Source organism: Perca flavescens, chromosome 24 (genome assembly GCF_004354835.1).
Source record: "Perca flavescens isolate YP-PL-M2 chromosome 24, PFLA_1.0, whole genome shotgun sequence".
NCBI lineage: Eukaryota > Metazoa > Chordata > Actinopteri > Perciformes > Percidae > Perca > Perca flavescens.
Window position 1 is genome coordinate 16,650,337 of NC_041354.1, and position 17,520 is coordinate 16,667,856.

The 17,520-nt window shown below is 42.0% G+C and overlaps 1 protein-coding gene across 2 annotated transcripts in view; it reads left to right on the forward strand.

Annotated features, from left to right (window-relative positions):
• The first annotated feature begins 10,273 nt into the window (after positions 1-10,273).
• Positions 10,274-17,520, forward strand: part of LOC114550872 (collagen alpha-1(XVIII) chain) — a 74,118-nt gene continuing 66,871 nt past the window's right edge. The window contains exon 1 of one of the 2 annotated variants that reach the window (XM_028571812.1): positions 10,274-10,452. In XM_028571812.1, the coding sequence (XP_028427613.1) occupies positions 10,362-10,452 (91 nt within the window). In that variant the 5' untranslated portion in view covers positions 10,274-10,361. Of the gene's footprint in view, positions 10,453-16,275; positions 16,314-17,520 lie in introns of those variants that run through there. The other variant, XM_028571813.1, reaches the window with a different exon arrangement.

A 17,520-nucleotide genomic window follows, 5' to 3' on the forward strand; every position in this document is an offset into this window, starting at 1 on the left:
TGTGTGTGAGTCTTGCATGCCATTGTTTGTATCCGTACCGGTGTTCCCCCCCCCCTAGAACGAGATCGCCCCTTCTTTAAAAAGACAAGCAGCCCTGCAGCTCTGACCAGGTACCGCCCGCCTCATCCAAAGACACTGGACGACTTCCGTCAAGCCTCGAGCCCGAGGAGTCGCTCTCTGACTTGTGGGGGGGTGGGGAGGGGGCCAGAGGCACGTTCAATCTCAAAACGGTGTGCCCCGTGTTGCTCCGGATTTCCTGGTCGAACGGCACGTTTCCCTCGGAACGGTGGGAAATGGCGAGCAACGGGCTTTGAATGACGTTTTCTCTCAGTTTGGTGGCTGCGTTCAAAGGGGTAATTTAATTTTTTTCAATAATCAAAACTGGCCAGCGCCAAACACTAATTCTTTTTATTTTTTTTAAACTAATAAAATTAGGTTTCTACATAAGAGTGACATGACTGTCACGACTGGTCGGCCCCCACGGGTCATCAGCGTCAGCTGCTCAGTCGTGAGATCTGGACTGGCGCCTCGATGCTCTTTCGTGCGTCTGGCGGCGGAACGAACACGGAGCCGTTTTTTTTCTGGGACCTCGGCGAAGCGCTTGTGTGTTGTGTAAATAATTCCTCATGACACGTGAACCCTAACCATAACACTAACCCTAACTTGTCATGACAAAAAACCAAAGGACGCTCACTAAAAGAGGCGTTGTGTCATAAACGTTTGACTTGTTTGTAATGTTTATGACGCGTTCATGACAGTGTCACGTCCTGATGTCATGACCGAGCTGCTGACCCCGATGACCCCACGTGGTCATGGCACTCTTATGTAGATACCTTCAAGTAAAGTGGTTACCACATTTTCTCTACATTAAGACATTAGCACCATAAATAGTTGCAGGAAAAAAGCACCGGAATACAGAAAATTAAGTGTTAATTGCTCAAAAGTGGAGCTCACAACCCCCCCCCACACACACACACATAGCCCCCAATGTTGAACCCAAAGTTAAGCCCTTGGATTTGGATGGGTCACAGGTCACAGGCTTGTGGTAAGACAGGGTGTCCGTTTTCTGTTTAAAAACTGGGCTGAACGTGGCCCTGGCTTCCTCCCCCCCCCCCCCCCCCCCCCCCCCTCCACCTCCCCCCATCCCGACGGTAGCCGTCATTACATCAGTGGTGAATAATCGTGTTTTTAAAGCTGCTAGTGAATCCTGCAGAACGAGGGAGCCCTGACCGGTCCGAGGTCAGGAGGACACTAAAGAGGAAAAGAAAAGCCCTTCTTCTGTCTGCAGGATTCACAGCTCCCTGGAGTCCCGGGCGTCCCCTCGGGACGTCCCGTTTAACAGTCCATAATGCCATTGTGTTGCACAGTTGAAGTTGAATTGCAGAATTCATATTTGTAAAATCATGAGAACAAAGATAATAAAATTATTGAGATTTACTGGTGTAGTACCGCTTGGTTCTTGTTTTTATCTATAAATTACTGGACGGCAGAAAGTCTGGCTTTCAGCGTGAAAGGAAATCATTTCCAACTTTCTTTAATTGAACAAATAAAAAAAAAATCTTGCCCGATATGTTGCAGCCTTTCACAATGTGTTTATCGTGCCAGCTGATATCACAATGACGATTTAAAAAAAATATATATGTGTGTATATATACACACGTGTGTACACACACACACACACACACACACACACACACACACACACACACACACGAAAATAAGTATTTGAACACCCTGCTATTTTGCAAGTTCTCCCACTTAGAAATCATGGAGGGGTCTGACATTGTCATCATAGGTGCATGTCCACTGTGAGAGACATAATCTAAAAAAAAAAAAGTACAGAAATCACAATGTATGATTTATTAACCATTTATTTGTATGATACAGCTGCAAATAAGTATTTGAACACCTGAGAAAATCAATGTTAATATTTGGTACAGTAGCCTTTGTTTGCAAGTACAGAGGTCAAACGTTTCCTGTAGTTTTTCACCAGGTTTGCACACACTGCAGGAGGGATTTTGGCCCACTCCTCCACACAGATCTTCTCTAGATCAGTCAGGTTTCTGGGCTGTCGCTGAGAAACATGGAGTTTGAGCTCCCTCCAAAGATTCTCTATTGGGTTTAGGTCTGGAGACTGGCTAGGCCACGCCAGAACCTTGATATGCTTCTTACAGAGCCACTCCTTGGTTATCCTGGCTGTGTGCTTCGGGTCATTGTCATGTTGGAAGACCCAGCCTCGACCCATCTTCAATGCTCTAACTGAGGGAAGGAGGTTGTCTCATCTCACCACATGACTTTCTCCCATGACTCCTCTGGATCATCCAAATGGTCATTGGCAAACTTAAGACGGGCCTTGACATGTGCTGGTTTAAGCAGGGGAACCTTCCGTGCCATGCATGATTTCAAACCATGACGTCTTAGTGTATTACCAACAGTAACCTTGGAAACGGTGGTCCCAGCTCTTTTCAGGTCATTGACCAGCTCCTCCCGTGTAGTTCTGGGATGATTTCTAACCTTTCTTAGGATCATTGAGACCCCACGAGGTGAGATCTGGCATGGAGCCCCAGTCCGAGGGAGATTGACAGTCATGTTTAGCTTCTTCCATTTTCTAATGATTGCTCCAACAGTGGACCTTTTTTCACCAAGCTGCTTGGCAATTTCCCCGTAGCTCTTTCCAGCCTTGTGGAGGTGTACAATTTTGTCTCTAGTGTCTTTGGACAGCTCTTTGGTCTTGGCCATGTTAGTAATCATCTAATTTAAGCCTCCTTTGTTACTACTACTACCTACTGTATGTAATGTTCTCCCACTTTTTTTTAGTAATTACTGACAGTATTATAAAAAAAATTTTTTTATAAAACATGCAAACTAAAACTAAAACAATACCCTTTCCAGGAAAGTCTTATTTTGAAGGATGCAACCGGAAAGTATCGGCTATGTGCAGTTCCGCTACCTTGATATTAAAGCAGTTGTAGTTACTGACCGCGGCCACTAGAGGGCGTGGAAGCCCTTTTAATTCTACATCCATGGCAGTGGATTTCAGTGCAGTCTACATGTGAACAAAAACCTGTCAAATGTCCCTTTATTGCGTTCTCAGAAGTAAAACCGAGCTTCCACAAAGCTAAAAGTGTGTTTCGGACATCATTCATACTTTACCTAAAATGTCGAACACGTTTTCACAACAGTAAGAGGCGCAACAAACATCAGTCGCTCTGCAACCCTAAGTTATGTTTCCCTTGTAACCTTAAACTCCAGCATTGCATCCATGGTGACAACCATAAACCGTATAATGTGGATGTTTATGAAATAAACATAACCGGCTTGTATTCAAAGTCACTTATTTCAACACTGACTACTTTCTATTTAAAGGTTACCTATATTACGCATGGATGTATTAAGAGAACATAGATAAATAAGATTGTCACGTAATTACGTTTTTTTTCTCTTTGCTTTGGCGCACAATCAGGTGGGTCAAAATGTATTGATTTTGTGTGCCGGATCACAATTTGCGACGGGCCAGATTCAGGCCGCGGGCCTCGAGTTTGACCCACGTGCTCTATTGTAAACAGCTGCTATACAGAACACAGAGTGTATCACAGTGTAAACAGATACTACTGTAGGGCTGTTCTATGACAGCGTGTTGAGTGACGCTGGGACAGTGAACCACCTGCCTACCGTAGACGCGGGGTCACTTTTCTCACGTTTTAAACTCGAGCTGGAGCCACTTTTTGAACAACCTCTCAGTCTGAAACCACGGAGCTTTTTTCAATGTGCACTTACGTTGTAAAGCAACGTGGTAATGTTTAACTTTTATTTATCAGCTGATATTCGTGGGTGAATCTAATGACCATTAAAGGTTAAAAGGTAAGTGTGTGTGTCTGTCTTGTCCGTCTGTCTGTGTGTGTGTCTTAGGGCTGGGCGATATGGACCAAAAGTCATATCCCGATATATTTTGGCTGAATATCGATATACGATATATATCCCGATATTGTTTTTCCGCAAAGTGAGAGCAGTTCAGTCAAAGTCAAAGCCAAATATGACATGTCACAAGTAGTTTCATAGAAACCGGCTATTTCAGTTAACAGTTGCAAAATCAAATGAATAAATAATAAACAGATTATATATATCTATACAAAATATCTTCACACTTAGATTTTTGATAAATAATCATCAGTAATTTGGATATAATGACTAAGTGGGTAAAGGCAAATAATAGAACAGTTACAACAGTCTGATAAGTTCAGAAAATGACATAATTTTACTGTAATGCAGCCTTTAAAACCAAGAAAAGACACTTATGGTCATATCACGATATTACGATATCCAAAATCTAAGACGATATCTAGTCTCATATCACGATATCGATATAATATCGATATATCGCCCAGCCCTAGTGTGTCTGTGTGTGTTTCAGGTGATCAGCGGTCAGCAGCTTCCCAAAGTCAACATTAAAGAGGACTCGCTCAGTTTTGGTAGCAGTGACTAAATTAAAGGTCCCATGACATGGTGCTCTTTGGATGTTTTTATATAGACCTTAGTGGTCCCCTAATACTGTATCTGAAGTATCTTTTATATGGACCTTAGTGGTCCCCTGATACTGTATCTGAAGTCTCTTTTATATAGACCTTAGTGGTCCCCTAATACTGTATCTGAAGTCTCTTTTATATAGACCTTAGTGGTCCCCTAATACTGTATCTGAAGTCTCTTTTATATAGACCTTAGTGGTCCCCTAATACTGTATCTGAAGTATCTTTTATATGGACCTTAGTGGTCCCCTGATACTGTATCTGAAGTCTCTTTTATATAGGCCTTAGTGGTCCCCTAATACTGTATCTGAAGTCTCTTTTATATAGACCTTAGTGGTCCCCTAATACTGTATCTGAAGTCTCTTTTATATAGACCTTAGTGGTCCCCTAATACTGTATCTGAAGTCTCTTTTATATAGACCTTAGAGATGTCTCTCTCTCATTGGTGGGCCAAATTCTCTGGGCGGGCAAAGCAGAGAAAGAGGAGGTAACCTTGCTCCTTATGACCTCATAAGGAGAAGATTCCTGATTGGCCCATCTGAGCTTTCATTTTCTCAAAGCCAGAGCAGGATACCCAGGGCTCGGTTTACACCTATCACCATTTCTAGCCACTGGGGGACCATAGGCAGGCTGGGGGAACTCATATTAATGTTAAAAAAAACTCATAAAGTGACATTTTCATGCCATGGACCTTTAAGCCTGGGGACTAACCTAAATTTAGTCACTAATTAAGGTCAGTCCCCAGGCTGTGTGTTGAAGAGAGGCCCCTAAATCTAGTTTTTAAAGGGCCTGTGTCACGCCCACTTTCAGGTTCATTGTTGTATTTTGCTTTTTTTTTATATGCTTTAATGTTAACAAAAACACTTCATTTTGTATGATTATACCTGTATTCTCCCTCTGTCTGAAACGCTCTGTTTTAGCGCCTGTCTCTTTAAGAACCCCCTTCCGAAAAAGCCCAGTCTGCTCCAATTGGTCAGCGTTTTGGGACTGAGTCATTGCACCGTCATTGCAGCCGGGGAATAACTGTAACAGCACTGTAGCGCCACTTTCTACTTATACATAAGGAAAGAGAGGGAAGGAGAGAGAAGGAATGAGGTAGGGAAGGAAAGAAAGGGAAGGAGAGAAGGAATGAGGTAGGGAAGGAAAGAAAGGGAAGGAGAGAAGGAATGAGGTAGGGAAGGAAAGAAAGGGAAGGCAAGAAGGAATGAGGTAGGGAAGGAGGTAGGGAAGGAAACAGCACTGTAGCGCCACTTTCTACTTATATAAAAGGAAAGAGAGGGAAGGAGAGAGAAGGAATGACAATTAAAGGCAGAAAACCCAAAAAAATTATCTTAAACAAACAAACGGAAAAAAATAGAGACGTATACACAAAGGATTTGGGATAGTGGGCCCCCAGTGGAAAATTCCACCCTAGGAAGAGACCCACAGTCCAATATTCGTCTCCTTGGTGTGTGGCGGGACGGAACATCTCTCATGTTGTGTGCTCAGACACACAAAAAAAGAAACAGGTTTCTGCGAGAGTGTTGCACTCATTTCCAACATAAGTGCTACCTGGAGATGACTCTTCCTCAGCGCTGACAGCTGAGAGCGGAGAGACAAGATGGATGGAATTTCAATTTGAAATGTGTGAGTGTGAGGGACACATGCCCCCCATTCCCCCTCCCGAGAATACAGCCGCTGGCGCAAAAAACGAGGGACTTTATCTTTGCGTGTGCATCAGGATTAACACTGGAACGAGGAGCCGGGGGGATCCAGACTAAGCAGTCCAACGGTTCAGGTGCTGGGGAGGGCATGTCCTAACAGACCCTACTGCTCTCTCCTCGTGCCTATGGAGCTGTGGAAAACCAAAGAGCAGCTGTTGCCCCCCCGTCTAAGGGCCGATTCTTATCAATAACACTCAAATGATTGCATGATATTATGGCAGCTTCCTATAATAAAAACGTGTGTGTGTGTGGGGGGGGGGGGGGGGGGGTGACGTGTGACGCCTACATTTTCCGTCTGACTGCATTTTCTTCAGTTAAAATAAAAGGTTTAAATGCAACAATAACAACAAATATATGCAGTATCTCTCCCTCATATTTATTCACTTTAACATTTCAAAAACCATGAATTATTTGTAGGGCTGGGCGATATGGAGAAACTCAAATATCACAATATTTTTGACCAAATACCTCGATATCGATACCGCATTGGTATTGTACTGTTGACTATTGGTGCTTTCACAACATATTTACACAATGAGATTTTAGATAAATAATCAGTTACAACAGTCTGGTAAGTTCAGAAAAGTACATCACTTTACTGTAATGCAGCCTTTAAAAGCAGGAAAAGACACCATTTATGCCATATCACGATATCCAAAATCTAAGACGATATCTAGTCTCATATCACGATATCGATATAATATCGATATATTGGCCAGCTCTAGTTATTTGTAATTTTGCTGGTATTTAAAGTGACAGCTGTGCTGAAAACATGTTTGAAATTACCCTAAATCTATTCAAATGTGTTTTTGTGAAGTGCAAAATTGCAAAGCATATGTATTCACATGTCCATCCTAATATGTGAACATGCTCTGTCCGATGATGTCCATTTTCTGAAATATGGACAACAAAACAATGAGATCACTATTTATAGAAAACGCAAAAGAAATGCAAATGTTTAGTTTCTTACGCCAGTGTCCGGACTTGTAGCCGTTATATTGTCGGCTAGTTTACTTTAGAATCAAACATCAGATTTTATAAACTACATGTGTTTATGTGCAGGAATCTTAATGTGTAAAGTAACTAGTAACTAAAGCTGTAACAGATGAATGTAGTGGAGTAACTAAAGTAACTAGTAACTAAAGCTGTAACAGATGAATGTAGCGGAGTAACTAAAGTAACTAGTAACTAAAGCTGGAACAGATGAATGTAGTGGAGTAACTAAAGTAACTAGTAACTAAAGCTGGAACAGATGAATGTAGCGGAGTAACTAAAGTAACTAGTAACTAAAGCTGTAACAGATCAATGTAGTGGAGTAAAAAGTCCAATATTTCTCTCTGTAATGTAGAGGAGTAGAAGTAGAAAGTGGCATAAAAAGAAAAAAGACTCAAGTAAAGTACAAGTACCTCAACATTTGGACTGAAGTACAGTACTGGAGTAAATGTACTTAGTTACATTCCAGCGCTGGCAGTGATGGAGCGTCTGTCATCACAACGAGCCTTTCTCTCTCTCTCTCTCTCAGGAATGCAGTTTTTTGATTCGGGGCAGCAGACAGGTGCCGCGCTGCAGGCCGACGTGTCCCAACAGAGAGACAGACACTCGGAAAACCTGCATCAGCCCGAGTCTGTGACCCGCTCAACGGAGAGGGAGGGAGGGAGGGAGGGAGGGAGGGAGGGAGGGAGGGAAGGAAAGAGAGGGAAGGAGAGAGAGGGAGAGAGAAGGAAGGAGGTCTCACTGTTGCTGTTATATGGAGGCGGTTAGACTTTGAATTTGGTGAAGCAATCACTTTTAGCTCAAGAATCTCACCATGAGGGTTATTTAGCTGTTTGGGGGGGGGCAGGGGGGGGGTTCAGCCATGAGCCCTAAGCTGAAAAAGAGGAGTAAGCCCCCAACTACATACATATATTGTATCAAATTGAGTTGCATATTAAACTGGGCCTACAATCAAGGTTTTGTTTCAACATGGGGGGTGGGCATTGTAACCAGGGGCTATGGTTCCTCCTTCCCTCTCTTTCCTTCTCTACCTTCTTCCCTCTCTTCCTTCCTTTTTCTGTCTCTTTCCTTCCCTACCTACTTCCCTCTCTTTCCTTACCTACCTCCTTCCCTCTCTTCTTCCCTCTCTTCCTTCCTTTTTCTGTCTTTCCTTCCCTAACTACTTCGTAACTAGTAACTAAAGCTGTAACAGATGAATGTAGTGGAGTAACTAAAGTAACTAGTAACTAAAGCTGTAACAGATGAATGTAGTGGAGTAACTAAAGTAACTAGTAACTAAAGCTGTAACAGATGAATGTAGTGGAGTAAGAAGTCCAATATTTCTCTCTGAAATGTAGCGGAGTAGAAGTAGAAAGCGGCACGAAAAGAAAAAGACTTGAGTAAAGTACAAGTACCTCAACATTTGGACTGAAGTACAGCACTGGAGTAAATGTACTTAGTTACATTCCACCTCTGTGAAGCACCATTTTTTCAGCTCAAGTGAGCCCACTCTGTCAGCTGCCACTCTCCTCCTCTCTGATTGGACATGGGGAGTTTAACGGCTTATTGGAGCCTGCAGGGAACGGTTTTGTGAAACTTCATGAAGTCAGATGGATTGTGAAGCCTCGAGGCTCCACTGCACAGCAGGAGGAGTCCTGCTGGGAAAAAGGGTTCGAGATTAAAAAATAAAAAAAAACCCTCTGGGGCTCCAGGTCCAAATGTTTTCTCAAAAGCCTCAAAATGTCTCTCACCTTCTGCTTTCTTTGTGTTGGCATTCGCAGCGCTGTGGAGGAGGAAGGTCTGGCTAGTCCACACAGCACTCCTGGATGGGAGAAAAACCAGCTCTGGTTTATTGGCATTTCTTTAAACCAATCACAATAGTCTTGTGCTAAGCGCCGGACGGAGCCACGCTGCCTCTACTAAACAGTCTCAGGAAGGAACTTGTTTTGGTGGAACATGTGTACGTTCAAAAGTAGTTTTAGTCGTGCAACAGAAATCTCAGATTGGACAGATAGTCTAGCTAGCTGTCTGGATTTACCCTGCAGAGATCTGAGGAGCAGTTAACCATAGTCCTCACGAATCCACCGGAGGTTAGATATAAACTAGGCCACATGTGTCAAACTCGAGGCCCACGGGCCAAATCCGGCCCCTCTCAAGTTTTGATCTGGCTGCGCATCAATTTAGGTTCCCAATAAATGTTGGCCCGCCTAGTTGTGCACCAAACACAAAAGACAGGAAACTGTTTTTCAAACTGTAAATTACGTCAATTTTTGGCCGATTTTCCAATCGTTGAGACTCATGAATTTCCCCAGAAACAGAGTTTTAATATTCAGGCTGTGAAACAGGATTTTCTAAATTCTATCATGGCAACAAAATGTGACAAAAGTAAAAAAAAAAAAAAAAAAAAAAAAAAAAAAAAGCCACAAAATAGTTATAAAAAGCAACAAAACTGTCAAAAAGCTACAAAAATGCGAGAAATGTCTAAAAAGGCGACCTGCGGTAATACAGTCAAAGATATATTTTTGCTTTTTCAATGAAATAAAAGCATGTCTAACACGTCTGGCTCTTGATGTGATTCTCATGTTAGCGAAGTTGAGTTTGACCCCCCCTGGACTAGGCAATGCCAGACTACCGTACTGTCTACTTCTTCTTTTAACTTATAAGTATTCATTTCCGTTTTTATTAATTACCACTGATGAGAAACAACTTTTCGTTTCTTCTGAATATTTATAATATAACAAGTACTCAGTGAAATGACAATAAACTTCAATTCATTCTTTTAAGAAGGTTGGATGCATTTTACCTGTCAAAAGGTGTAATGTATAATTTGTTTTGTGTTGCTTGAGTCTGGAATAGAGGATTTTATATCCTGTACCAGAAATAATTTCAATAAAATTTCAATAAAGTGAATTGACTTTATTACTGCAGAAAAATGGTCATCAGTAGAGCTTTTATTTTGAAAAATAAAATGCAGGAAGTTCCCTCCAGCTTGCCGCCGAACTCATTTAACACCCAGCCCCTCCACAGGTAGACGGAGAGGTCGGTGACAGAGACTTATCCCTCCCCCCCCCCCAACAAGCTGCTGAAGGTGTCCGCCGGAGATGAGTACAGCCTCGGAAGGATTTGAACAGATTTTTTCTCCCAAATAACGAACGGTTGAAGGATGCGTGGAGCCGACAGGTGGTCGGCATGGAGCTCGCGGACGTGTATCCTCCTGCTGATGGTCGTCACACGGACCCTATCCCAGCGCACAGGTAGGTGGACGATGCACTTTGTACTTTATTCTCGGAATTATTTTTTTTGCATATTAGTGCTAAGGCTACCTGAAATAATACGGCGGAGTTTTAAAGAAAATGTGACTGCAAAAAAAAATTATTTTGTACAGGTTAAAAAAAAATTCAGAAAATACTGCTTTAAAATGATGTCAGACACCAGCAGGTTTGGGATCTTTGGAAATAGGCTACTTTCTAGGGGTCGACCGATACTGGTTCTTCAAGGCTGATATCGATACCGATTATTAGTAGTTAATGAAACCGATATATTATCCAATCCAATAAACTCCAATATTTGGAACCTCGATATGCATTTACAGTAAAAATTAAAATCTTTTCGTCAAAATTAAGATTTTGGAATGTTAAAAACGCCAACGTAAAGGTTTGTTTCAGTGCTTTATGCAATTATGTAATAAAATAGAAATTTCAAAACATAATACACAGTTCAAAAAAATCAATACATAAAAACAAAAATAGCTTCTTGGAGTTTGAACATGTTAACAGTTTGGTTGCAGGTGTTGCAGACTGCTTACAGAGCCGTAGTGGAGCCAAAGTAGTGCACTTTTTAAATAATTAACTTTATCGGTTATCGCTAAAATAAAACACAGATAATCTGGTAATTGCCAAAAAAAAAAAAAACGTCTGTGGTTTGGGTTTTTTGCCATCACTGTGCAGACTGATGTCATGAAGTGGCGTAGGTATGACACGCCAATTCATATTCCATTATTGGCGTGTTATCAAGACGCATACTCGCTTTTTAGCGTGTTTATCAACGCCATTTAGCCTCCATTGACTTACATGACCTTGCGATTGCGTGTGAATTGACGTCGTAGCGAGGGCGAAAATCCGCGTAGGGAGGTTGGTCGGGGTGTAGGATGGGACTTTTACCCAGGAGACTGGGCATCGTGTCCCGCGTGTGGTGTTTCCCTACCACGTTTGTTCGTTTCCTAAACCCAACCCTGCGTGTGATGTTTCCTAAACCCAACCGTAGCCTCGCAATAACATGTAGCCACGCGATAACACGCCACGTGGCTTTAGAAAGTGCCGTGTATGTTAACGCTGTGGCGTTGCAGACTGCCGTCTGCTGACATACCCGCGGATAGCTCAAAATGTGTATGTTGACGCGGAGTCATGATGTCATGTTGCACTGTGTGAACATCAGCGGGGTTTGTGAACAGTACTTGCCCTCGACCGATACCGATAATCTGCAAATGGCCAAATATTGGCCCCCGATAATCAGCCAGGCCAATAATTGGTCGACCCCTGCTACGTTTAGTGTCGTAAACTGGCTCTACAGCACTTCTTATCTCAGAAAAGAATTTGTCTGAATAATGAGCAGGCTGTGTGTGCTGACACATGATCTCAATGCTTGGTTTTTTTTAGGCTGGAATGAAGTTGTGGTTGATGTGGGAATGCCTGGACTTGTCCATTGGGAATGATGAATAGCTGCTAGCGTCCCCTCTACTGTGTTCTGAAGACTTTGTTTGCTTTGCAAAAGTGAAGCATGTAACCTCTGCGTCTCTTTTGAGTCTATATATTTTTTGGTAGTTTTGCATCTCTCTCTGATGGTTTTTACACCCTGAGGTTGTATGGTACCTCATTGTAATAGTCCGAATTCACTATTTGAAATCACGATTATTTCACACGATTAGCGGTCGACTTTTGGAAAGTTGTTGCATTTATTGAACTTCAAAAACTAACAGTGAAAACACCTTGAACTGTGAAGTTTCCCTACATGCTTTTTTCCCGTTTGAACTCTTTTTTTAATTCTCCTTCAGAGACAAAATAAGAGTTTGCGTGCAAAACGTGACGTGCAAAGTAGCAGTTTTTCTCGATTTTCATTGTTGTTGCGATCATCGGGCGCTGGAATCAAAATTGGATTAATTGCACAGCGCTAAGTTCAACAGAGACTCTGTTCCGGGAAGCCCCCTGACCACTCGAGCCCCTGTTCATGTTCCCGGTCGGCCCTTTAAGTAATCCATCAATGATTTTGAACTTGTGTGTGCTGGTGTTTTATGCCTTCTTTAGGATTCATATTTAGGTTTAGAGTTAAGAATTAAGTGTCCATGCAGGTGAGGGATGTTACTTGTGAAAGTGCTTTTCAGCATGTTGTAGTGCAGGACTGTGTGTGTGTGTGTGTGTGCTTGTGTGCTACTGTGCGTGTGCGTGTGCGTGTGTGTGTGTGTGTGTGTGTGTGTGTGTGTGTGTGTGTGTAAAGGGTGGTGATTTGCAGTTTGTTCATATTTTCCCTTCTTCAGGGCTCATCAGTCTCTGCCCCAGAGGAACAGACACACTCAATCTTCAGCGCCAAGTTTTACCACACACACACACACACACACACACACACACACACACACATTGCGCTGACATTCAGGCATGCCCACACATTCGTGTAGAGACTTATTTGCAGAAACCCTCTGACAGACTTCACACAAGAATTCATGAAAAATCTGCTCACACTCAAAGAAATCCATTTTGATGGTGCAATTGTTTCTGTTTCTCTTTGTTATTTCTTATTCTTTTGAATGACATGACACTGAGATATTTGCAGCATAGAAGGAAAAACTTTCTGCAAGCAATCGTCAACATATGTGTCCGATTTGAGTCCATCCGTCTGATGTCCAACAATGATCCAGGGAGAAATCCGTCATAAGAAAATAGAGGGTGTCACGATTCCCCAAATCCTCGATTCGATTACATTTTCGATTCTAAGGTCGTGGTTCGATACGATTCTTGATTTTCTTTTTTTTTTAAAGCACAGGTTGCTATGCCATTTTTAGACTACACTTTTATGCAACATATTAATAACAGGCTGCATATGAGCATTACATATTAGAATATTATGAGAATATTTAAAAAAAAAAAGAAATTTCAATGGTGTTATGGTTGAAGACTGACAGCTGTATTACACTTAGCTACAGAAGAGCTCCAGAATGTGGCAACACAAGACACGTTGCATTTTGAGGAACAGATTTTTGCAGTTTGACATTGTTTTGAAAATTTAGCCAAAATCAATCGTTAGTTAATAGACCGATAAAGTAAGTGGTTCAGGGTGGTGACCAAGTCATCTTTGCCCAACTCCCAAGTTAGTCTTGAGTCATTTGGCCCGGACCTTTTTGAGTCGTCCAATCATGACTCACAGTTTGCGCTGCTGCATCGCATACTTGATAGACAGAAACGGGACAACGTTAAGTTATATTATTTTGTATTTAACAGCTAACATTCAAACTCGTGATGACACACAAGTCAGCCAAGTCGTCCTCATGCCTCAAATCAAGTCGTCTCGAGTCATTAACTTACAAGTTGTTGTTTTTTTGTTTGTTTTTTGTCAAATCATAAGTCATCAGAAAGGTGACACGAGTCTACTCGAGTCCAAATGACCAAGTCTGAAGTCCACATCTGTGAGCAGATTTGAAAGGTTTTCTGGGAAAATGTAGGAAATTGATAACAGAAAGTACAAAAGGATGAATCAGGCCTGGGGGAAAAGTGGCTCCACCAAAAAAAGGGATTTGCAAAAAACTGTCAAACACTGAGCATCGTTAATCAATAATTTACTGACTAACCGTGTCCGAGGAGCAGAGGGCGGGTTTTTCCCTCCACGCAAATCCTCAGGAATCACAAGCCTTTGTTTTCTTTCTCTGCATTTAACAGATATAGCACCTCTCAGATTTACTGTGTTTACACAACATGTAAGTACTTAACAAAAGTATGCTGCAACACGGGCAGCAGACGTTTCCCCTGGGTGGTCCTTGATATATGACGCTATATATTTTATCAAAGTGAATGGCAACAAAACGGTCATAAAACTGTCGTACAAATTGAGTAGCTGTTCGCATAACTGCATGGCTTATATTCGGGATGCAAAGGGAATATAATACAGGGGATAGTTCCATCAGAAGGGACATGTCAGACTGTTTATCTCATGATTTAACATTTTCTTTCCTGGATGCACAGCCTGTCTGAGCATGACGCCCATTTCTGCTATCCCAAATGTGGAAATTTCACTTGTGTAGGGCCTATATATATATATAATACAAAGAAGATATATATATATATATATATATATATATATATATATATATATATATATATATATATATATATATATCTTTGTATTATAGCTGCAGGCCAAGTTAGACACTGGATACTTTCATGAAGTGATATATTATTATAGCATTTTATTTGCCATCTTGTACATAAAGTCTTGTGACTATGAGTTTGTTTCTTTTTAAGAGTTCTCACGGGAGGACATGTGTGGATTTCTAAAGGAGCACTGCCCCTGGTTTGCCCCATGTTCTGATAAAGAGATAAAGATCCCTTTTTAAGGGGGAATGTGTTTGTGGTTAATGATACGAGGGTGTAAATCGCAAGTCTAGAGTGGGATGAGTGGGTGAAATGAATGGGGACTCGACGCTGGACTAGAGCTGAGCAAAATATCGATATTCTATCAATATCGTGATATGAGACTAGATATTGTCTTAGATTTTGGATATCGTAATATGACATAAGTGGTGTCTTTTCCTGGTTTTAAAGCTGCATTACAGTAAAGTGATGTCATTTTCTGAACTTACCAGACTGTAACTGTTCTATTTTTTGCCTTTACCCACTTAGTCATTATATCAACATTACTGATGATTATTTATCTAAAATCTCATTGTGTAAATATATTGTGAAAGCACCAATAGTCTCAATTGAGGTATTTGGTCATAAATATTGTGTACTTTGATTTTCTCCATATCGTCCAGCCCTACGTAGGCTGGACACTTCTGTCACCACTACAGCATCAAAGAGCCTTCTTACCGGACAGCTTAAAAAAGCTACGCTTGGTGGCTTTTTGGCGTTTGTTACTGACGCAAAAAAAGTCTACTTTAACGCCTCGCGGGGCAGATCCATTTTTGCGACACGACTGAAGCGTGGTGTGGCGACCTCATACATCCATGGTTGATGCTCCACGCCCTTGACCAGCAGCTGATTGGACGAACGCGTCACGTGGGTCTGGCTGCTCCCCGAATTTCAAAACTACCATCATGGCTGCTCGTTGAGAATACAATCTCGTATTTTACGAAAAATAGTTCTCCGAAACGTGTTTCTGAAAACATTTTAAGTGAGAAATAGGCCACCCAGTTGCTGAATCTGATTGATCTGAATTTCAGATTGACAAAGGTCAGTTTGAAAGGTTTTCGTCTACTTCTGCTGGATAGTCGCGTCGGTGAAGTCGACTTTGCCACCCCTGCAGTAGAGAACAAGGTTTTCTATCCTCAGGTTGAGCAAACAGCAGCACCTTAAAACAAACTTTATGTTCCACATAGCCGGGAGGACATTTCTTCACTGCGGTTCATTCCCATTTTTGTTTTTAAATCGGTAATTACAGCTTTTATCCTGCGTGCGTCTGAAATCCAGCCCTCAGACTGATCCGACCTGTAGACAGTAACAAAATGAACATCAAAGCCCCTTTTTACAACCGCACGCAAACGATGAAACCTTCCCTACAGAGGGCTTTAAAAAGGCCCCATAAAGGCAGCTGTGGGTGTTTTCTACCTGCTGCCAACTACTTAAAGGTGACAGCGGAAGTGTATGTATGATCTCATGCTGGGGGGGGAGGATGTTTTGCTTTCCATCTTTCTATGCAATCTGCCATCTAAACCGGCCGGTCAGAAGCCGCTCTGTGTTACTGGGGAATGCTTTGTTTTCTCAGCTGCAGAGCTTTGAGGTGGTGGTGATGGCGGTGATGGCGGTGATGGCGGTGATGGCGGTGATGGCGGTGATGGCGGTGATGGCTGTGGTCTGCTTCTCCCACCTGCTCTTCAAGTTCCAATCAGCTGTAGTCGCCCCACAAATGGCGGGTAAACATTAGGGTTTAATTAAATTTCTAAACGTAGGAACTAGGGCTGCACAGTCTCATCGTTGTTTTAGTCGCCATCGCGATATCAGCTGGCACGATAAACACGTCGTGAAAGTCACAGTGCACGCCGGTATTTTGGTTCGTCGTCTACATCGCGGCGTGCGCGATACTGTCCCATCGCAGGACGTTGCGATGTTGACGCTAAAACCTTTTTTTTTGCTGCTTGGTAGCACAGTAAACTTTCGCCGTTCGCCTTTTATCGTGATCGTTACCGGCCGACCCTTCCCCTTTAAGACAGGTGGTCATGTGACAAGGAACCAGAGCGGCCCCACTAGTCGACCACAACCAGAAATTTAGAGGACGCAGCGTGCATGCATTATTAATATCATTAACTTTAGCCTGGATTGACAGTATTATGAATGCAATGGTGTCATGTCAGTCAGCCAGTGTATTTCTGTACAATCACCCCAGTAGTTGAGAATGATTTAGTATTTCTAAATAGGCCTATGTTTGTCATCTTGTAAAAATTAGTCTTTTTTTCATATCACAATATATATCGCAGGGAAAAAAAAGTATCGCAATGCCATTTTTTTTTTTTCAATACCGTGCAGGCCTAACATGAGCTTTGTCTTCCCCTAGTTTTACAGGCAAGTGCTGTCATTTTCTGAACTTACCAGACTGTTCTAGCTGGGTTTTTTTTTTTTTTTACTGGATTTGCCTTTGCCCAATCAGTCATTGTATCCACATTGCTGATGATTATTTATCACAAATCTCATATCTTAATCTTAAATATCAGTAGAAAATTAAAAAAGGTCATTCTTTTTTTAGTGCTGCCTTTTATATCCAAATCAATGCTCAATTTGTTCAATATAAAAGAACGTCGGGAATGATTTCCTGTCATTTGTTTTAAATTCAACAAGCAGTTTGTTATATTTTAGCAGCAGAACTGAGGACACTTTAATATCCGTTTGTTTATTGTTTGGCGCATATTTTCCCCATATCGTGCAGCTCTACTAGGAACCGGAATCTGGCTCCTGGTTGGAGCTTTGTATTTGTGCCTCCTGTAACCGAAAGAACGCAAGTTGGATTGCCACAACAATGCAGCCGAGGTGCCCTTAAGCAAGATATTTCATTTAAGCCTAGTGGACAACGACATCAGCTAAAATCCCTGAAAGGTCCCCTCCCCGTATCCACAGCTATTCATTCTA